Source organism: Pteropus medius, unplaced genomic scaffold, assembly GCF_902729225.1.
Source record: "Pteropus medius unplaced genomic scaffold, Ma_sr-lr_union100, whole genome shotgun sequence".
Taxonomy (NCBI): domain Eukaryota; kingdom Metazoa; phylum Chordata; class Mammalia; order Chiroptera; family Pteropodidae; genus Pteropus; species Pteropus medius.
Genome location: NW_024356336.1, coordinates 5,103,195 through 5,124,276, shown reverse-complemented (window position 1 = coordinate 5,124,276; position 21,082 = coordinate 5,103,195). Strand labels below are relative to the sequence as shown.

The 21,082-nt window shown below is 48.5% G+C and overlaps 3 protein-coding genes across 5 annotated transcripts in view; 1 reads left to right on the top strand and 2 right to left on the bottom strand.

Moving 5' to 3' along the window:
• The window catches only part of KREMEN1 (kringle containing transmembrane protein 1), a 63,609-nt gene extending 61,341 nt beyond the window's left edge, over window positions 1-2,268 (bottom strand). The window contains exon 1 of one of the 2 annotated variants that reach the window (XM_039861937.1): window positions 2,082-2,268. In XM_039861937.1, coding sequence (XP_039717871.1) covers window positions 2,082-2,178 — 97 coding nt within the window. In that variant the 5' untranslated portion in view covers window positions 2,179-2,268. The remainder of the gene's footprint in view (window positions 1-2,081) is intronic. The other variant, XM_039861936.1, reaches the window with a different exon arrangement.
• CUNH22orf31 (chromosome unknown C22orf31 homolog) lies at window positions 2,177-14,626 on the top strand. The gene is made up of 4 exons (XM_039861839.1): window positions 2,177-2,389; window positions 2,445-2,525; window positions 10,065-10,511; window positions 11,448-14,626. The coding sequence occupies exons 1-4, from the start codon at window positions 2,177-2,179 to the stop codon at window positions 11,880-11,882; spliced, it is 1,176 nt and encodes a 391-aa protein (XP_039717773.1). The 3' UTR covers window positions 11,883-14,626.
• Window positions 12,465-21,082, bottom strand: part of ZNRF3 (zinc and ring finger 3) — a 138,106-nt gene continuing 129,488 nt past the window's right edge. For both annotated transcript variants that reach the window (XM_039861934.1, XM_039861935.1), the window contains exons 7-9: window positions 19,782-19,884; window positions 17,249-19,000; window positions 12,465-15,859 (exon numbers count right to left, since the gene is read on the bottom strand). In XM_039861934.1, coding sequence (XP_039717868.1) covers window positions 15,816-15,859; window positions 17,249-19,000; window positions 19,782-19,884 — 1,899 coding nt within the window. In that variant the 3' untranslated portion in view covers window positions 12,465-15,815. The remainder of the gene's footprint in view (window positions 15,860-17,248; window positions 19,001-19,781; window positions 19,885-21,082) is intronic.

Below are 21,082 nucleotides of genomic sequence, written 5' to 3'. Positions count from 1 at the left end.
GAATTATTTCACAATGGTTATTTATTTGTCCCTACCTCAGACTCCCAAATAAAAGTATACCAAGGTTTGAGGTTCACATTACATAAGAGCTGCTGCATTTGATCCTTCCTTGCAAAGCAAAAGTGCCTGAGGAAAGGACACCACCTTTTAACAAGTGTAAGCACAGAGTTGGCTCACTTAACACTTTTCAGAGCTATTACTCTGCCCTTTCCAGAAGGGGAACCAGTTTATTTCCACCAGTACCTCTCTCTCTGTAGAACATGAAATCCTGACCACACAGATGGCAAAGTGGTGCTAAGGGGTTACTAGGTTACAGTTATGTTGACATATCCTGGCTCTCAGAAAGTCCCTCCTTCATTCTTTACATACGGCAAACAGTAGAAATGATCAAACTTATGCAGAAGTTTTTGCAGGAGTCCCCTAAAATGCCACTGATCACTCACAAACCAATTTCTGAACCTAAGGTTTACAACACTTGGAGATCTCCCTTCTACTGATCTAAAGCCAAGCTTTGCCTTTTACAGGGATTAATCAGACTGGAAGCTCAGAGCATTCCCAGGGCAAATGAGGTGTCTACCACTTGGTGAACTATGAAGCACTATAAAAAGTATTATTAAAATATGTTTATTGACTGCCTTCTATATGTGGGTGTTACCTGCAGTATATTATTTAATTTTCACAACACCCTGTAAGGGAGTTATCATTTTCCCTCCTTTACAGATAAGAAAAGTGAAGCTCAGATGCTGAAGGCATGGCCCAAAGTAAGTGACAACACCAAGTCCTTTCTTTTCACTAATCCAAGCTGGTAAGTAAACAAAGCAATACTGAGTTTTCTTTCCGCAGCAAAATCCTCTTTCCCGCATCACAGTTTGTGACTTTGGGCGGAGAACCTAGAGGCAGGTCTTCCTACTTGGGCAAACCAGTAATGAAATCTTCCTGTCTTTTTCACTAATGCCCAATTCTCAACACCCAAACAACTTGCAGAGAAATGTAACTGGGCCAGATAACACCCTCTTGCCTGCTCTTCAACTTGGAAAGAGTTCTGCTGCAAGGAAGGGTGTGTATGGAAGCTAAGCAAAGTCCCAGCTTCCATCCTGGTCCAGGGCCCCACCTAGGGGAAGACCTGGCCTTGGCCTGAGGAGCAGCGTGGCCTTATTAAAAGTGTGGGGCTACCTGGGAATCAGGATTCTGCATTGCACCCTCAGGATAAGCACCCTAAGCTCTGTAGAGAGAAATTTCCCATTACTCCTTACTTTCTTCCAGTCTCCAAGCTGGGCTGGCACCTGAGTCATAAGGAATTTCAAAGCAGCTCGGGGTGGGGGGGCAGGAGGTAGAGAGGCGGAGCCCCGGCTGGGAACTACGGATAGTCTGGACCCAGACCTGCCTCTTGCAGAGTGAGCAAGACAACTCGACTCCTCACGAGGGGAAAACTAAAGTGTTGGGCGAGCCGGCGCAGCCAGGACCAGGGCAGAGTTGCTCCTGAGCAGGGAGGCGCTGGGGTCCACGGGAGTAGGTATTGGCTGGGGGAACGGGGAGCGGGGGTGCAAGGGCGTCGCTGTAGGGCTTGTGGAGGGGATCCCGGCCCGAGGGAGAGGTTTCGCAGAGGGGCTTGGGGAGGCGGTTCAGTGTCTTGAGGCGGGGTGGGGGAGTGTCCCAGCCAGATGTGCGTCGCTGAGAGACTGAGGGACCGGATCCCAGGAGGTACCGGGGCCGAGGGGGTGTCCTGGTCCGAGAGAAGGCGCTAAGGAGCTGGAGACAGAGGAGACGTCCCGCCCGGGGGGCGTCGCTTAAGAGCTTGGAGAAGGGGTCTCGGGAGGTACTAAGACACAGAGGGAGTCGCGGCCTGGGGGCGTCGCTGAGAGGCTCCTGAAGCCGGTGGGCATCAACCGGGCTCGGGGGCATCGCTGAGGGGCCTGGGGCGAGTCTTAGGTCTTGAGGCAGGAGACCGCCCTCACCTGAGGGGCGTCGCTCAAGGGCTTGGGGAAGGAGTCTCGAAGGGTAGTGGCGAGGGGACTGTACCCCCCAGGCTGGCCCCTCGGGCTGGTACCGCGCAGGGCCGGCGTCGGGGATCGCTCACTCACCGGGTCCGGGGCCGAGGCTAGGGCTGGGCGCGGGCCGGGCCGCCAGCGTGAGCGCGGCGGCAGAGAGCAGGGCGAGGCGAGCGGCGGGCGGCGCCATGGGCCGTCAGTGCGGGGCCCCGGGGCACGGCCCGGGGGAGAGGGGGCAGCGCCGGGAGCCGGGGGCGGCCATGGGAGCGGGACGCGGGGCTGAAGCGTGGCCCCGCCCCCGCCCGGCCGCCCCGCCCCGGCCCGCCCTCCCCAGCGCCGCCACCGCCCCGGCCGCCCGCGGCCCGCCAGGCTCCTCCGCGAGGCCCGAGGGGCGGAGCCGAGTGCGCACGCCCCCTCCACCCAGTCCTCGGGCCGCGCCTGCCACTCACGCGCCAGGCACTGCCTACATCGTCCTCCACACCTGGGCCGGTTCCTGCGGAGCTTTTTATTGGTCCGATCGAGGGGCGGGGCCAGCAGGTGAGGGGCGGGGTCCCGGAGGGTTGGTCCGGCTGGAGCGGGTCGGGCGCGCAGTGACCCTTGCTCCACCCTCACTCGGGTCGTGACCCACGCGCGGGCTCAACCGCAGCGGTAATAATCAGAACAGTAGTTTACAAACCACTTTTCCCTGCTGGGCTAATCGTAGTGGTTAAGAAAAGAGTGCTCTGGAGTCAGCCTGTCCAGGTCACCTGTGAGACCTTGGGCAAGTTTTAAGTAGCTCTCTTACTTCAGTTTGTTCATATGAAATGGAGGTGTTGATAGCAACTACCCCCAAAGCTGTGGTACTCAATGAAGCGATGTACGGAAACTTTTACACACGCACAGTAGAAGCTTAGAAAATGGATTTCCTTTCACCACTCCCAATTATAGCAGATACAGAGACAGCATACTGCGCACGCTTCCGAATCCTATTGCATAACTTTTGTCAATTGGGGCAAGTTTCCTGCTGTCTGAGCCTCAGTCATCTGCTAAAGGGGAATCATAAAAGGACTTCACAAAGTTAGGTGACATAGAAGCGGGTAAAGCTCCTGACGCAGAGAAAGTCCAGAGGCGGATGGGGTAATGATACTTTAATACAGACTGGAGCACCCTGGAGTTCAGTGCAGGCTTCCTGAAACTCAGCCCTGGCGCGGCTAGCCCTTTGCCTTCCCACCTCCCAGGTCTTCCCCGGCTGTCCTAGGAGTCTGCCTTGGGCCTCCCTCCGCCCCCGCATTCCCCTCAGGCAGATGAGATTTTCCTTCAGCTCCTCCCTAAAGCGCCGCGGTGACGCCCCTCGAGGCAGGTCTGGGCGGCGCACCGGGCGCTTTTAAGTCCCTGGTCCGGGCCTGCAAGTGTGGGCCTGCGCCCCGTGCGGCGGCAGGAACATCTGCCCTCGTGTGCCGACTCGCAGCTCCCAGAGCTGGGCTGGGGCGGTCCTGGCCGGCGGGATACACGGCCCGCCTTAGGTACACCGGCCCCTGTGACCCCTCGCCACCCGGAGCTGCCCTATCTCCCACTCCCAGGGTCTGCCTCCCTCCATCGCCCCTCCCAAGCTGTTCCCAGGGCTGGGCCCCAAAGGCACAGCTACCTCCCACGAGGCCTCTCATTCAATCTCTGTCCTTTTCCACCCACACGACCCAGAGCTGCAGCAAGAAGAATCTTGTTCACTCATTGTATTCTCTGTGTCATTCCCGAGCTCAAGAATCCTCTGGGATCCTTACTGGAGCAGGAGGACACCCCCGTCCCTGGGGACACACCCTCCACATCCCACCTGGTGTCTCCCATTCTTGCTTGCCCTCTCTTCTCCACCATTTTTGGCCCTTCTCCACTTCCAAAACCTCCTCCTTCTGCAGGACCTGGGAACTCTTCACCTTTAACTTGTGCCCTTATGTGGGGAGAAGGAAGGAGCACCTAGGAGAGGAATGAAATGCGAAGTTGTGGGTGAAACCATCAACACAAAGTAAGCACTCAGTAAAGGTGAACCTTCTGTTCAACAAATACTCAATGAGGGGAAAGAGAAGGAAACTAAACTTTGGGTGGTGAGCATGCAATAGTGTTTACAAATACTGAAATATGATGTTGTACACCTGAAATTTATGTTATTAACCAATATTACCTCATCTAATTTAATAATTTAAAAAATACCCGGGGAGGAACATGGTAAGAGCAGCAACAGGACAAGCTTACATTCTAATGGAGGGGAGGGGCTAGTCAACCAACATGAAAATAACCTGAATTTTGGGGAGCAAAAAATACCAGAAATACAAATGATGTTGACAGAGAATGGACTGTTTTAAATAGAAAGCTGGGTAAAGGTTTTAGCAAAGCAGGACATAGCTCTCTACAGTTTACAAGCTTCTTTCACATCTCATCTCAGTTTCAGAGGAGGTCCTAGGAGGAGGCAGACAGGAGATTAGAAATAAGGTTTGTTTGGTCAAATCTGGAGATTCTTGCCTTATGATAATAGCTTCAGCCTGTCCTGCCTCCAGCAGGGTACCCTTACTTCATTTGGCTCTCTTAGCCTTGTGTACAATCAGAATCGGCTATGTAATTTTCAGGGCCCAGTAAGAAGTGAAAATGTGGGGGTCCCTTGTTCAAAATGATTAAGAATTTCGAGATGGCAACTACAGAGTTTTAAACCAAGCGTGGGGCCCTTCTAAGCTCAGAGCTGCAGCAAGAAGGCAGGAACGACATGTGCTGGTTTCATGGGCCAAGTATATGAAATAAGGGTGCCCTACCTACCCTGCAACCCCTTCTCACTTGACTCTAAGTTTTCAGATCTGGCCACCTGGATGTCCCACAGACACCTCTAACTCATTATGGTCACATCACTGGGGTTGCAAGCCCATGAAACTGCCTTTTCCAACAGAACTCAGAAACAGTGTGCAAGCCCCTGCCCCCACTGACTGCTATGAGAAACATCCCTCATGCTTTCCCCAGGCCTCCCTCCCCTCTTTTCCAGCTTAAAACCCAGCACAGGTGATGGAAACAGTGCACAGAGGCTAAAAATATAGCCGAGCGGGTCTAGGTCAGGGCACTTAATAGCTCAAGGTCTTTTGCTCAGTTATGTGGTCCTGGCCCCTGGCAAGGAGCAGCCTGAGACATTCATTTTAATCCTTCACATGCCTCAGTCGGTTAGCAGCTTTATTTCATGGAAAGAGTGAGAACACAGACTGTAGCCCCTGGGCCTCTGGGAAGATGGTGTCTGTCTGCTTGCCTGCTTGCGCTCTGCATTTGAGCCCTTTCATTCCTCCAAGAGCAGCAGGATTTGCCAAGAAACTGGCAGAGCTCAGCTGGTGAAGTTTGGGTGATCCTGGTATCTTTGAAACTCCAGTTGGGGTGATTTTTGCTCACGGGGCAGTCATGTTGTGGAGTGAGCACTAGATGAGGAGCCCGATTATAATAACAACCATAGCAAACATTTCCCGAGAACTTCACCAAACTCTGGGCTGTGTACAGTGCTTGCTGTTGAATTTCACATAATCCTCCCGTAAGACCCAATGACTGAGGCACCCTTACCATGCCCCTCATACAGAGAGGTTAAATGGCTTACCCAAAAGTCACATAACAGTGGAGCTGGGCTCTGAACCCAGGCAGCGGGCCTCTAGGACTAATCACCGTGGTGAGTTGCCTTCTTGTATTTATGGGGCTCTAGTGACAAATGCTTACTGAGTGGTTCAGGGCCAGAATGAGGGTAAAGTGAGTGAGGCATTCACCCCAGGTGTAAACTCTAAGGGGCCCAAGAAACTCAATAATCAAGATAAAGAAATAAATATTATTTAATAGGTTTTAAAGTATATTAAATATATTTAATCAATTATTTTAATATAGTATCTTAAAATGTAAATAAATGCCAAAAAATTCAAGTTGAACAAAATATCGAAATTTTAAAATAAAAACTGGGTTTAGATTCTTGATTTTCCTTTAGCCTCATACTTGGCTCAGCACAGTACTGTTACTGATCCTGTCTCCCAGATTTCTGGGCCAGGCAACTAGTGATGAAAAATTCAAGAGAGGCAATAGTTTACTTGTTCTGATAGGGGTGAAGGGAGAGAGAACTGATTTGAACATAATGAGCTAGAGGTGTCTGTGGGACATCCAGGCGGCCAGATACGACAACTTAGAGTCAGGTGAGAAGGGGTTGCAGAGTGGGCAGGGCACCCTTATTTCACATACTTGGCCCATGATAGGTGCATATTAAGCACATGTGGTCTAAATCATTGGTCCTCGGAATTTGCATCATGGTTCAGGAATCTTTTCAAATTCTCTCATCCAAAGTTCTTCTCGTCTTTCCTAAACTTTCTACATCGCACATCTCAGATATTTTCCCATATGGGCGTGGAAGTTTACTGCTTGGGTGTTAAAATAAAAACATCTGAGATTAAAAACAACTAAATTCCACCAGAATTTGAGAGTGGGGCATGATGGGAAAAGCCAAGAATTTATATAAACCCGCTCAATTTCCTCTTTATTAACTGATACTCCAGAAACAGAAGAGCTAAGAGAAACTAAAGAGAAGAAATGTTGTAGTAAAGGAAAAAAGAAAGAAGAAACATTATAGGAGCTAAAAATACGGTGAGGAGGGTTTGGCTAAGCATCAAAGAAGGGCAGATGTGTTTCCAAATAGAAGTGGTGGTTTAGATATGTCAGGAAGCACAGCTCCAAACGATGGGTGGAAAATAAAAGTTATGTATATTGAGCACGGCCGGAAAAAAAAAAATGGTTCACTGGAGAATCAAACTAAAGAACAGGATTTCGAGCAACATGAAAGCCCACTGCCTCAACCCCAAATTCATGAATCAGGTGTTGGCACCAACAATGGAAACTCTTGCCATGATTTCAGGACCCTGAACCATCCTGACTTGGTAATTCTGAACAACCTTTGATGGAACAATCTCTATGAAAGACTAGTCACTTTCCTTAGCATATCTTCAGGTACCTGCTTTCCTTTCTGTCTAATGAAGCATGGGATGTTCTAGAAAACTCCCACAACCAGAGGGAAATGTGCCTCCTGTAAATACACCGCTTTTGTGAAGTTAATGAATCTGACAAATGCTTAGTAAAGATGGATCATAGAAAAAGAAATGCTGGATCAGATCAAACTCATTCCTCACTTCAAGAGGCTCTTTTAGTTGGCCCCATAAATCAGATGGATGCACGTGAAGGACCCGAGACAAAGTTCATATTCAGTGTTGGGTTATGTCACTCAGACCATGAGCAACAGGAGCTCAAGAAAAGGTCAGATGGGCGAATAGGCCACAATATTAATAATATTAATAAGGACATTATTTATTGAGTGCTTATTATGTGCCAGGAGCCATGCCAAGTGCTTCAGAGGCATTGTCCATTTCATCCTCCCAGTATCCTGGGGTAGGTACTCTTACTATCCCTATTTCATAGATGAGGAAAATAAGATTCAGAAATGCGAATTAACTTCCACATTGAGAGATGGATCTGGGACATCAGCTCATACAGACTACCTCCTGAGTCCAGAGGAAGTCTCGTGACAAGGATAGGACTGTAACTGGGCCCAGGTGTGGTATGTGATGGGCTAACCAGATGAAAGGCAAAGCATTACAGTGATAACTGGGTGAAAGCACATAAGAGAAAGCGTGTATAAACCTTCGTGTCCAGCCTTTGTTGGTTACTAGCTTTGGGGCATTGTTCTTGAGAAATTTGTGCCTCAGTTTCTTCATCTGTAAAGTGGGGATGGCAACAGTACCCAAACTCATAAGACCGTTGGTATCATTTGATAAGATAATGCTTGTAAAATGCCTAGAAGAATGCCTGGCCTCTGGTAAGCATTCAATAAAAACAGATTTTACTGATGTAGGAGAAATAGCACAGGCCAGATTACTATTAGTTCTAAGGAATGTGAAGGTTTCCTGTTGGGGTACAGTCAATTGAAGTGACTTACATTGAAGGGAGAGAAGGCAGAATTTGATGGAAGAGTATGCATCAGCTGCTGTCCATGTGAACAGCTCTGTGCTAGAAGGAGATTTAGAGTGTTCCTTGGAGCCAGAGCAGTGACACTTGGTCATTAAGGAAAAGGCGTAGGAAAGTAAATACAACAGATGAGTGTCTGGAAAGAGGTGGTGTGGGAAGGCCGACCTCAAGATGAAGAAGAAGAGAAGAGAAACAGAAGAGCTACTCCCAGTATGCCTTTCTTGCCCAACTTTTCCCTCTGTCCCTGCCATGCAGAGTTAAGAGAGACAGTAACATAAGAACCTGGTGCCACCTCTCTGGGATTCACCAGCTTTGAAAGGATGCTTGCCTGCCCAGTCTCCAGACGTTTGCAAACCCTTCCCAAAGACAAACCCTTTCCAACACCCTGCTCTTAAACTGACCCACCTCTTGGGAGGTGAGGCCAGGGCTCGCCACTGAATGGGCCCCATTGTCTTCCCAAGCGTCTGTGGGTCCAGATGCCGTCGGCCTGGAGGTGGTTCCACCACGGCCTGCGGTGCGGTCTGCCTGCAGACTTTGATTCACTCCAGGGACAACACGCGAAAAATCAAACAGGCAACACATGCGATTCCAGGAATGCCTGCCAGACTCATACTCTGTTTTTCCATCATTTTGTTCTCCTCCCCCTCGGGAGGGAGCCTCTTTTGGCATTTTGTGTATGAAAAATCAAAACCACCAACAGGACAAGCACCTGATAAGGAGCTAGGCATTGCCCAAGAGTTCCCAGGAAGAGGCGTCTTTGTTCTCGTTTCAAGCCCTTGACACTGCTAACAGCTCTAATTACTGCATTTGCCATGGGATGTAAAATAAAACCACATTCCAGAAACCATGTAGTCTCCCAGGGAGAGACACGCAGGGAGAGGTGCCCAGGGCTGCAGGAACGTGTTCTTTCATTTCTGGTCCCTAACCTTGGCAGCTATTCTGAGAATTTAACAGTACCTTCTTTATGCGCATGAAGAAGGGCACTTTTGCACATGTAAGGATGCATCTCACTACCTGTATCCATAAATCTGGTCTGCATATTTGACTAGTTGGTGTGCAAAACGTGCTTCTTAAGAATATTTAACCTTCAAAATTCACCGGAGACATTTGTGGGGAAATGAGGCCTTCAGAAGTTCCTGAGGCTGTAAGCACAACAAAATAGAACTTCTTCCAACATAATTTAACTATAAAATCCGATGATGTAATACCCACCCATACTCACATCACAAACCAAAGTGACATCACAAATACTAGAGATAATGGTTCAAAACTGGCTGCATGTAAGCCAAAATCTAAACAAACTGCAATTTGCCCATGTGTGACTGAGGAAGAGAAAGACAGGTGACTAGAAATATTAAAACAAAACAAAATAAAACAAAAAGCAAAAGAGAAAAAAGGAAAGGAAAAAACATATTTCTTCCCCCTACTAAGCTAGCTAAAATAAAATTTAAGGCAACCGAAATATGGTAAGGTGATTTTACTTTTTATAGATGACATTTCTTAGAAAGCCAGGCCTTTTTAAAGATGTGATTTTAATTTATCCCGATTGTTCTCTTGTTCTTGGCTGGTCCCAGGAAATGGAAGCCAGCTTCATTTACATTGTGCTTTTGCCTTTATGGACCCCAGAGTATATTTCCCTGTATAGCAGCTTTTCTTAGCTCATGGCAATCTGGTCAGAAAGTATATTCAGAGTTTGGCAGGACTTTACCTGTTGTCATTTCTATGTAGCAGTATGGTTGAGAAGTGACTATAGTTCCTGGAGGAATCCTGAGTGATCCTATCTCCCATCCTTTTCCTGCCACAAGTTCCTTTAGCTTATCAGCAGATAGGACTTGTTTTTGATTCCTTGTAAAGCTCCCTGACCCTCCACTTCCGGCCCAAGCATGCTATATTCTATGAGAGCCTGAATATCTCTGTGATCTTGGTACAAAAGGCTTTGGTGAGCAGGAGAGAGGATATGTAGAAAGATTTCTAAGATGTGTGTGGAAGGAATGGTCTCTAAAAAGATGTTAAGAATTTCCCTCCAAATAGACCTTCTAGTCTCTTCTTGAGAACTGGTATTTTTTATTCCTTTTTCCCTCTTTATAATTCTAGCATCCAATCTATGTGCGACGAGACCCCAGCCCCACCTATGGACTCCGACAGTCTATCTTACTGAACACCAGGCTTCAGGACTGCTATGTGGACTCATCAACTCTCACAAACATCTGGACGGCCAGAATGTGTGCAAAGCAGAACATCAACACCACAGCACCAGGTACCACTTCTTCTTGGGAAGTTGTAAAGAACCCATTAACTGCCAGTTCATTCTCCCTGGTTAAGCTGGTGCTCAGGAGACAACTGAAGGATAAATGCCACCCAGTACCACACAAGTTTGGAGGAGCAACACCCTCGAAAAGATTAAAGCCCAAGGATGATTCAGCAATGAAAGCCACTCAGCAAGGCAGGATAAGAAACTCCGTGAATTCCAAGAGCAAGCAGCCCGTGGGGCAGCGTCTGGGCTCATCTAGGCGCAGGAGGCCTGCAGGAGGAATCAATGAGGTAGTTGATAGCTGGTGTTGGAGAAAATGTGACGAGGAGTGGGAGAGGGAAATGTCAGCTCGAGAATACCTAACACTTAAGAGATTTACATGAATTGAAGGATATCCTAAAGTTAAAGACAGGATTGCAGAGAGGTAGAAGGTAGGGGTGGAGGGGCAGCAGCATGATAAAGTGAAGAGATCACCAGATCTGGGGCCATGTTATTTATTCCCTTCCTAGTTCTATAGGAGGATGAATTGACTTTCATAAACACAAATAAACTTGACGTGAAGGGAAAATAAAGTTGGAAAAGGCCAGGATATGGGTAGAGCATGCAGGCATGACACTGGAACACCAGAGGTGAGCCAGACCTGGCTATGAACTTCCACATGGAGAACTTGACATCTAGAGGCCTGATCAGAGCTCAGCTCCATTATTCATGGTGGCCAGCAGAGCTCAGAATGCACACTGGAGCTAGGTTGTCAGGTTCAAGTCCTAGCTTTGACTATAACTAAGGACAACAGCGGGCTTAGCCTCTTTCTGCCTTGGTATTTGTCATCTATAAAATGGGGATAACAGTCCTTCTCTCACAGGGTTTTGTGAGGATTGAGAGTTAGTACTTATAAAGGGCTTTTGAACAGAGCCTGGCACAGAGTAAATGCTTAGGATCCTGCATGGCAATCAACAGATGACAACTGTGGTTATTAACTTTCTAGCTGTGTGGCCTTGGGCAAACCAATTCCAATTTCGTTTCCTTTAAAGCTGTCTCCTGTTGACCTTACAGGGTTATGGGGAACGCACACAGTGGTATACATGAAGGAATCCAGTCAACTAGAACACGCTAGACAAATGTTGGTTGTGGCTGTAACCAAGACTCTGGGACACAAATCCCAGATAATTATTCTGAGCTCCCTTCTCAAGTTTTAGCTTTGACTTCTCTGCTTTCTTTCTGGCTAGAGTAAAGAAAGTTCAAAGGAGAAAAAAGTAACAGTCCGCCAAGATCTTGAGAACAGATATGCTGAACATTTGGCTGCCACCCAAGTGCTACCCCGGGACATTGGGACAGCAGCCTGGATGGCCCAGGCGTTGCTTCCTGAAGCCAGAAAGAGACAGCAGTTGTCGGACACCCTAACCATCCACGGCCTCCCCACAGAGGGTTACCGGGCTCTGTACCACGCTGTGGTTGAGCCGATGCTGTGGAATCCTTCGGGAACCCCCAAAAGGTATAGTTTGGAGCTGGGTAAGGCCATCAAGCAAAAGCTCTGGGAGGCTCTGTGCAGCCAAGCTGCCAGCCTCGAAGGTGCTCAGAACCCGCTGCCAGGCACAAAGCGGTTAGAGGTCCATGAGGAGCCTGTGCCCAAGAAATGGCCCAAGTTAAAGAGGGAGAAATAGAAACTGGAACTCATGGGATTAGGATACCCTCTGCTAGATGTCTGAAAAATAAACACCACTTTGCACCTTCCATGTAATCTCAGATTGCTTTACAAATTAGTAACTACCTTCCCTGGGAAATAAAGACAAATGGGTACAAGATTCAGAGACTAAGGGCCCCTTTCCACTCTCAAGAGCAGGTAATTTTGAGGGCTAGATTTCTTTCCCCCGCTAAAAGCACCTTTCCCTTGGGGATCGAGGGTAGAAAAAGGCCTGAAGCCAATGGTTTATATCCAGGCCGTGTTCCTGATTTTTAAATAGTGGACTGCTAGGATGCACTACCATTTCCCTCACTCCCTTTGCAGAGGGCTGAGCTGAAAAACTACCATCACCTCAAGGAAATAATCTCACGTACTCTGTACTGGATGCTCTCCCATGACATCACCTAAATCCCCAAGAACCTGAACTCTATGTTAACTGGAGAGGAAATTATATGGATGTTCTCATGAGCGAGTTGAAGTTCAAGGCACTGCTTCATGCAAACCTCTCCTCTGTGAAATGTGTAGACCTCTACTAAACAGAGCAATGACAACATAGAACACATACTTGATAAAATTGTATTTTTTTACAGTCATTTGTACAATTTGTTACAAAACCATAGAAGACTACAACTTGTTTTAAATCATTTTTGGTCGGCAAATATGTAAAATTTGTGTGCAATTATCATGTATTTACAGGGCCTCATGTTAGTCATTTTCAATGATTATTCCAACAATGTCACACTCTCAACATAAGACATGGCTTAAGATAAATATATTAGTAAATAAATATTCTGAGAACATATTTCCATAAATGAAATGTGCTGCTATACATATACAGAATATACATAAGTTGTTTTCTAGCCTTTAAAACATTTTTTAAAAATGGTAATGTTGGAGAAGGAGCCCTTAGACCATTTTATTACAAAATCTTTACAGCAAAGTCTTTACAAAATATCTTTTAAGTGCTATGGGAGAAAATTAAAAAAAAAAAAAAATTTTTAAAATAGTGCCTTGTTAGACCAACACAATAGAGTTTACATATAGAAAAAGGCGGTTCTGTTTAAAAAATAATACTCTTGATTAGTAATTATTTTTTAGACCTCAGTTTAAAAGCATTAGTCCTGCATGAACTTTGAGTAGAAACTAGCAGCACAAAAGGGAGGGTCTGAGCGGTGGGACAGCAGATGAGGCTTTAAAAAATGGCTTGGGTTCAGATGAGAGGGGGAAAGAGACTGAGTTAAAGCCATCATACGGGGGCTGTGTCTACAAAGAGGTACCTTGTTGATCAGAACTCCAAACCCCTATTTAACTGGTTCTAGCAGTCTTCAGTTTGCATGGCTATCCCACACACCAGGGCTGGGCCATGGAGCCACACCCACGGTCACACTCCAGTATGTGGGGGGCTTCTCAATGGAAAAAGCGATGCACCCAGCTTCCACAGCTATAAATCCTCACATACTACTGAGAGGTCACTGAAAAAGGTACTTGTCATAATGACTGGAGTCTTACAACCTCACAAGACATTTCTTTTGATTTAAATGGTGCGGCAATAACATAGTTGGTTACTATATCCTGGTGACCTCCCTGTCTGATGAGCCAACACAAATTTAAGAGAATGACTGATATTTAAAATTTAACATTTTCATTTTTCTGTTTCTACCACCCTGTAAACTACAAACATTAAATGTGCTTCTTTTGTCATCTCTAGTTATTGTTCATTTAAATGAAAACTTAACAAATTATTTTAATAAGCCCAGTTGAAGCCACATTCTCTGCTCATCTATTTATTGCTTAAGGCTATTTAGGAGTGATTTTCCAGCTAAGGCTAAAGAAAGCCACTTTGGGGGTATAGTTTCTCACGAGGAAGATAATATGCACTCAAAGACATTAAAAACAAACAAAACCACAAACAAAAAAAACCTCAACAATGAGAAGCTGCTTTTTGCAGTTCATGTTAAAAGCCATACCCACAACCCCCTTTCCCCAAAACCATGTAATGCAAGCTGTTGTCCTCAGCAGCTGCTACTCCTGGCTGGAGAAATAAAGGCGGCCCAGATCACATGTCAACAGCTTAGGCACTTCTCACACCCTCGCCAACAGGTGTGCTGGGCACGGGCCTGGGGGTAGCGGCTCCCGAGGGACTGCACCTCAGAGGCTGGAGGACAAATCTCACCACAGTGAGTTCCTAAATGGCAAGTGGCTCAATCATTTGACACTGGAATTTCCTTCTGTCACATCCTGGCTAGAAGTTAAGTAAATTTCCTCATCACAGAACTGGGGTTTTTAAGAAAAAAAGATTCTGATACAGTGAGATTTTCATTCAAAATGTTCTGGTCCGGACCCTGGGCTGACTCCCCCTGTGCTTTACTGGATAGGAGTCATCAGTCTCCTGGCAATGCAGGGTAGTCTCTATTTCCCCACCCACAGAGGGCCAGCTCCCAGGGTTCCTATTTCACAAATGAGCTTTCAGGTGGCACCAAATATCTGCCCAGTAAATGAATAAACAGAGGTGACCAGAAGAGTTTAGTGAACACAGGGCTAAAGTGATTAGTTTCTTCTAAAAAAGAATTTTAAGAACAAGAATTACATTAAACAAAAAGAATGACAATCCCTGATCTGAAATAGCTTTAAATAGATTCTCCCTTTTAAAATGAAAATACCTTTTTAAAAAATGGTTTGGGTTTTTAAACTTTCCCTCCTTAAAAAAAAAAAAAAAAAAAAAAAGCAACCACCACCAAAGGCTGGAAAAATATATAAAAACCTACCCTTTGGGTCTAAACTATCTGATAGTCTCTTTCTCTGTCTCATGGAGAATCAATACATAATAGTGCATTAGGAAGAAAGGATAGTAGACATTTGCAGGTGAGATGAGAAACTTCAGCCCCGAGGCAGAGGGCTGAATGACCCTGAAGCAGTGCTTCTGTAGTGAAATGGGATGGGAAACATTATCATTCCAATGAAGCTTGGTGCAGACCAGATGGGGTCCTACCACCCCCAGGAAGGCAGCCCAAGGAAGCAGCAGCTCCTGCATGCCCTCTGTCCCCTGCCCAATCAGACACCAAGGCCGCAAACTACATTCCTCCTGGGTGTTCGTCCCCACATACCCCATCAACCATTTCTGCAGCCAGTTGCAGGAAGCCCAATATCAGGACTGTGAACTCTGTCCTATACCTTAGGATGATAATTCCAGCGGGGCAGACTTGTCTGTCACCCTGGGGCTTCTGGGGCTTGTCCCAGCTCCCCAGACCTTCCACCCTATTCCCAGCTGTTTCCATCACTTGCCTAAAAGGTGTTGGCTGGAGAAGCATGGCTTCCGAGAAGACCTGAAATTCTGTATGTTGGGATTTGCCATGAGAAAGAAAGAGGCAGCATTGCATTGTTCCTTAGAGTTTGTACCCATATCGACTAGCTTTACTTCAAGTTTCTGGTTCATTTTCTAAGGCAGGTGTAGCCCTGAGCTTTTCAAAGGCCTGAGCTCCCTCTGGGGAGACAACAGTATCTATACATGATGTGATTCAATTAATGCAGCAGTGATCTTTTTTCTTTTCAGCAAAAGTTGGCGGTTAGGGTTCTTTAAAATATATATTTAAATAACTTTTTACATTTACATATAATATCTTAAAAACAAAGCCGAGAATTCAATCCCACACACCTCGGAACCCCAAGCACACACACTTTACAAAAAAGAATAACATGTTATCAAAAGAGTCAAAAACTTGAGAATTTTGTCTGTTGATTTGTTAAGGGGGATGGGGGCGTTGCCACAGGGGGCTCACATTTTGGGTTGAGGAGGGCTCTCTTTATTACCACGTTTGTGTTTATCAAAGCTAAAAAAATTTTTTTTTTCTGAAGGAAGTCAAGAGTTTGGAGTCTCCGTATAGTTCCCATTTCCACACAAGAGTTCCTTCTGGGCTCAGGCTCCCATGCCACTGCTGTCTGCTGTGCGAGATCTCTGTCCTGGGAGAGAGAGAACAATCATCAGGGGAGGGAGCCAGCAGCGCAGACACAACGACACAGGGACCAGGCAAGGGACTTGGGTGCCCATGCCCGGGAGGTGTCGCAGACTCTTAGGAAGTGACAGGTCACAATACTGGAAAGACTGTGCATGTGGTAAAAGGCTTAAGGAGACCCCCTCATTCTGTGCCGAAAGCAGAGGTACCTCCTAGAGAGCTGGCCTCTCTCATTGGATGTGCAGAGCCTTCTGGAAGCCCTTAGGGTAGCATGAAAACACAATGTACAAAAGATGTGCATCAGGCACTGTTGTAGGCACTGGGAAGAACAGGGGAGAAGACCCCCCTCACAGAGCTTACAGACCTCAAAACAAAGCAATTTCAGGTTGTGATATTCTGAGGAGGAAACAGGTCTAAGAGTAACCTCGGAGCAACTGGAGGGTGTCACTTAAGCTGAAATCTGGAGGAGGGAAGCAGCAAGGAGGTCTAGAGGCTGGAATGAGCTTAGCACACTGGAGGAACAGGACGGAGGCCACAGGGTGCTAAAGTAGCGAGCAAGGAGAGCGAAGCAGGTGGTCAGAGGGGCAGGCAGGGGCCAGGCCACAGAGAACTGGGTGAGGAGTTTACGTTTTCAAAATTCTAAAGGTCATGGCAAGTCACTGAAGGGATTTCTAGTGTAATATAGACTTTATGGTCGAAAAAGACTACTCTGACTCCCACGTGGAACACAAGGCAAGACTAGTGACAAGAGATCAGTCAGAGGATAATAGTGCTTCACTCTGGAGAGAGGAAATGGGCCTAAGGAACAAAGGTGGGGACGCAGAGACAGACGTACGATATACTTTGGATGTAAAACTTGTCACAGTGCTACTCCGAGGTGCTGGACTGTACACTGTGTATTACTGAGACAAAATGTTTGGAAACTTTATAGCAATTTGATGATGCCTGCTGAATCTAATAATAAAAATTCTGCAATTGGATTTGACATGTCTCTGACTAAGTTTCACTTTTCTGGGAATTCAATTTTCTGCACAATTCTCGCAGACAGGACACTGGAGTATGAGGAGCAGGGCAGGCTCAGAGATGGCACCTGGACTTTTGGCCTGAGCATCTAGGTGGGGAGCCTTGAAGAATGGGGGCACAGAGGGAGGAATCAGAGCACTGCTGTGAACCTGACAGGCTGGGATACTTGCATGGCATCTCGGGTGAAAAATTATGAAAGCAGAGGGCCCAAAAGGTCTGGAACTCAGAGAAAAGGACAGGTTGGGGAATAACATTTGGAAGTCATCAGATACAGATGGGTGTTTAAAGTCAAGGGCACCAAGGGAGTCACTTAGAAAATGATCAGAGAGAGAGAAAAAGACCTCAACTCTGGCCTTCTGTCATCTGCTCTCACCTGCAGCCTGAGTGGCTGTGGTGCCGGACTCCTGAATGTCCTGGGAGGCACTGGGGAAGCTGACCCTGGTGGCCCTTGCCTTCTCTGGAGGGCAGCCAGGCAGCAGCGGTGCCCGGGGCTGGCAGCACAAAACCCGCTCCTCTTCCTGGGCTCCTCCCAGGCCCCTATGGGGACTCAGGGAGTCAGGGCCCAGTGTCCCACCCCAAGGGCCGAGGCCAAGGGTCCCTTGGCAGTCCGAGGGCAGGCCCAAGTCACAGTCCACATCCTCTGGAATGATGGGGATGCGCTGGCTCAGGTCCCGGGCCCCTGGGTGGCAGCTGGGCGGAGGATCCTGGGCAAGTGTGTACTGCACACTCACGGAGCAGTCCTCAGTGTAGCAGCCACTGCCCCCTCCGCCACTGTGGGCCACCTGCTTTTCTTCATAGAAGCAGCAGGGCAGGCCCTCATATTTCACCCCGTCTGTCCTGGGCAAATGGTCTGGGTGAAGGCTGTACAGGCCCTGGGAGCTTCCTGGCTGTGACTCTGCACCTGTGGGGCCACAGCCCTCACAGAGGGGGGTACCCAGGAACAAGGTGCTGCCCCCAGCTGCTCCTACGCTGGGCTCCAGTGCAGAGGACTGGGGCTCACAGCAGTAGGCACACGATGGCCCCTCATGGCCCCCCTTCCAGGTCCTCCTGAGGTCTGGGGCAGCCCCAGAAGCCTCGAGCCCCACTTCTGAGGTAGAGCTGTTGGGCCCCCTGTGCTCCAGGGAGGAGTTGCTGCTGTAGTTCATCTCCAAGCTGCAGGTGGACAGCTGGTCCCCCAAGGGAGAGGCAGGGCCTGGCCAAGGCTCTCCACGCACAGCACCTTGACTGTGGGCTGCCGGGAGCTCCTCGGGTGGCTGGGAGCCCTCTAGGTGCACGATGGGCCCCTGGCCCGAGCTGCCTGAGCCGCCCACGTCACTGATGCGACAGGGGCTCCGGCTGCGGTAGATGAAGGGGTCATAGTCGCTGCTGAGGGAGCTCCGGAAGGTTGAACAGCTCCCGTACACACCCTGGTTGCTGACCTCAGTGCAGTCCACCACCGAGTCGCTGGAGGAGCAGTGACACTGGCCAGAGCTGCTGCTGCTGCTGCTGCTGTCACTGCCCGGGCAATCAGCCAGGTAGCCACTGCACACCGAGCGGTGGCCGTGGTAACAGCTGAAGCTGGATGTGCTACCACTCTCCAGGTGGGAGGGTGGGGTCACGTGCACCACGGTGGGGAAGAGCAGGCTGCCACTGCCACTTGGGGGAAAGGCACGGGATGGACCCCTGGGAGCGAGGCTAGGTGGAGTCTGACCCTCCTGCTCAGGATAGCTGAGGCCCTGGAAGTAGTAGTGTTGGTACATGGTCTCATACTGGGAGAAGCAAGCTGCCTTGGAGAAGCTGCGGCCGCTGAACTTGGGCCTGCGGAAGGGGTGGGCTGGTGAGTAGGCCCGGTGCTCCAGGCCGCAGCGGTGAGGGGCCAGGGTGTGGTCCAGGTGGAGGGGTGGGTAGCCACGGATGTAGGTGGGGGTCTGTGGTGAATAGAGGCTCTGTTCCCCATGCCGGTCCACAGTCAGCAGCGTGACAGGGTTCCCGTGGGAGTCCATGCTTGTCCTTGTAGGGTAGGCTGGGATGGCGTTGGTCCTGTGCACACGGCCGGGGTAGTGCACTGGCAAGATCACCCTCTGCTGCCGGCTGCGTGCAAGGTTGCTGGTCTCCATGCACACAGTACTTGGGTTTCCCTTTTGCTCTGGGGAGAGGCGGGAGAACAAAGTCAGCAGGGCTGAGTACCTGGTGCCAGGGGCTAGAGAGATAGATAAGTAAGGGCAAAGACTGAAGCAGCAGGGCTGGTCACATGCCAAAGTGCCCTGGTTCATGCTTTAAGCCGTCATCAAACTTGGCCACACTGGCAGTGGCTGACCCACTTCTCCATCTAAAGGGTAGTCATGGCTATAAGGGCCCATCTCCCTGCTGCTTTGCCCAACAAAGGCACCACAGGAGTTTGCAGAGTGCAACAGGGCGAATAAGATAAAAGGCATGTTCCCTCATGGAAAAACAGCTACCTGGAGTGCGCCCTGCGTTCTAGCCCCCTCGTTCAATAATATCATATCACCGGGACCAGCGACCCCGGAGCAGCATGGCAACCCTGCCACCTCATACTCATTGTCTCTTGTAGTCTCGGGACAACCCTCTAGTTCCAGGCATGGGCAAGCATTATTACTTTAGCAGTCATTCCTGCTAAAGAGATTGCAGGCCTAAGGCCTGAAGAGGCCAGATCCTTTGTGCAAGGTCAGGAAGCCAGTTCATGTGAAAACGAAAATCAGACTCAGGGAAATTCTCTATGCCAGGCTCTCTTAAGGGTTTGGAAGCTTGGTGACCTCCAGAACGCACAGTCCCCATGCCCCCAAGTCCAGATGGCAATGCTACAGTGGCTTTACTCCCTCCCCAGGCTGTATCATGTGTCACATTCTTGCTGGGCACTCAGTAGGAACAGTGACTCTTCAGCAACGATGGAGATGGGTGATAATTACCTATGATGTTGTGCCGACAGTGGGGGCAGGTGTGGTGCTGCAGCAGCCATGGGTCCACGCACTTCCTGTGAAAGCGGTGAGTACAAGGGATAACCCGCAGCTCCTAGGAAGGGAGAGAGGACACAGCCTGAGGGGAGGGCATAGGTGGGGGCAGTTCTGCCTTCAGCCCAGCACGCGCTTCTTCCTGCGGAGCCCAGTGTGGACGGAGGTTCCTTCCCCACCTCATCCCCATCTCTAGCTATAGGTTTGCTCAATTCCTTGGAGTCAGGGCCCATACATGAGTTCTAGGGAGAAGGAAATAGCCCACCAGCCAGGCCCAACCATGGCTTTCAGTGTTAAGGGAGGAAGCACACAGAAGCAGGCTCTTTTCTGATGGCTAGAGGAGGGCACTCACATTCATGCCACACACAAGGGGAGACAAACACCGTGTGCTAATGCGGATGGGAAGCCTGGGTGTGTAGAGAAAGGGCTTCTGCATCTTTGGGATGGTGGCCACCTCTGAGTACTCCAATGGAACGTGTAGAAAGGAAGATGCCCAGAAGTCACGATTGACAGCTGGGACAGCAAAGAGGTAAAGCTCTCCTGTCCTCTCTTTCACTGGACTCTGAACACTTACCTGGGGCTCATGGTTTATAACCAAAGCAGCCCATGTGGAGAGGAGGTGATGGGGTTTTCTGAGGCAGAACCATCTCTGGAGTTCCTCAGCCCAAGCACCCTCCAAATTTGCTAAATTTCCTTTTTTCCCCCCATTCTCTGACCAGCTCAGTTTGAATAATAGTATTCAAATACCTAACGCTGTGCTTGACCTTGGCAAAGGTTCTACCTTTATTTTTTCATGTAAACTTCATGACAATTGAAATGTCGGTCAGTCTTGGGCCCATGTCACAAGCAGAGGCATAGAGAATGAAGTCACTTGCCCAAGATCACAAAGCTAGAAGCTGCCTGGGTCAGGATTAGAACCCAGGCAGTCTGCCCCTAGAGGCCATGCAAAGCTATTAATGCAAAGGCCTCTGCAAAAATTCATTTTTCATCCAATAGTCTACAGAGCAGTGGAACACTTTCATCAAAGGGGAGACAAATGTCTGCAATGGTTTACTCTCTCAATGTGTATGTATGTATACCTCTACCTAGAGATTAAGCAAACATAGCAAAATGGCAACAATGGCTGATTCTAAGTGAATGATACAAAATTCACTGTATGATTCATTGTACAATTTCTGAAGGTTTGAAAATTTAGAATAAAAAGCTAGAAGAGAAAAAGGGGACATCACACCCCTCATTTCTTTCTAAATAAAAACAAA

Bases quoted from the DNA above. Each gene is read 5' to 3' on its own strand.
- CUNH22orf31 (XM_039861839.1), top strand. From the start codon at position 2,177: ATGGGCCGTCAGTGCGGGGCCCCGGGGCACGGCCCGGGGGAGAGGGGG. The intron at 2,526-10,064 runs GTGAGGGGCGGG...TTATAATTCTAG, and splicing joins TCGAGGGGCGGGGCCAGCAG to CATCCAATCTATGTGCGACG. The intron at 10,512-11,447 runs GTAGTTGATAGC...CTTTCTGGCTAG, and splicing joins CTGCAGGAGGAATCAATGAG to AGTAAAGAAAGTTCAAAGGA.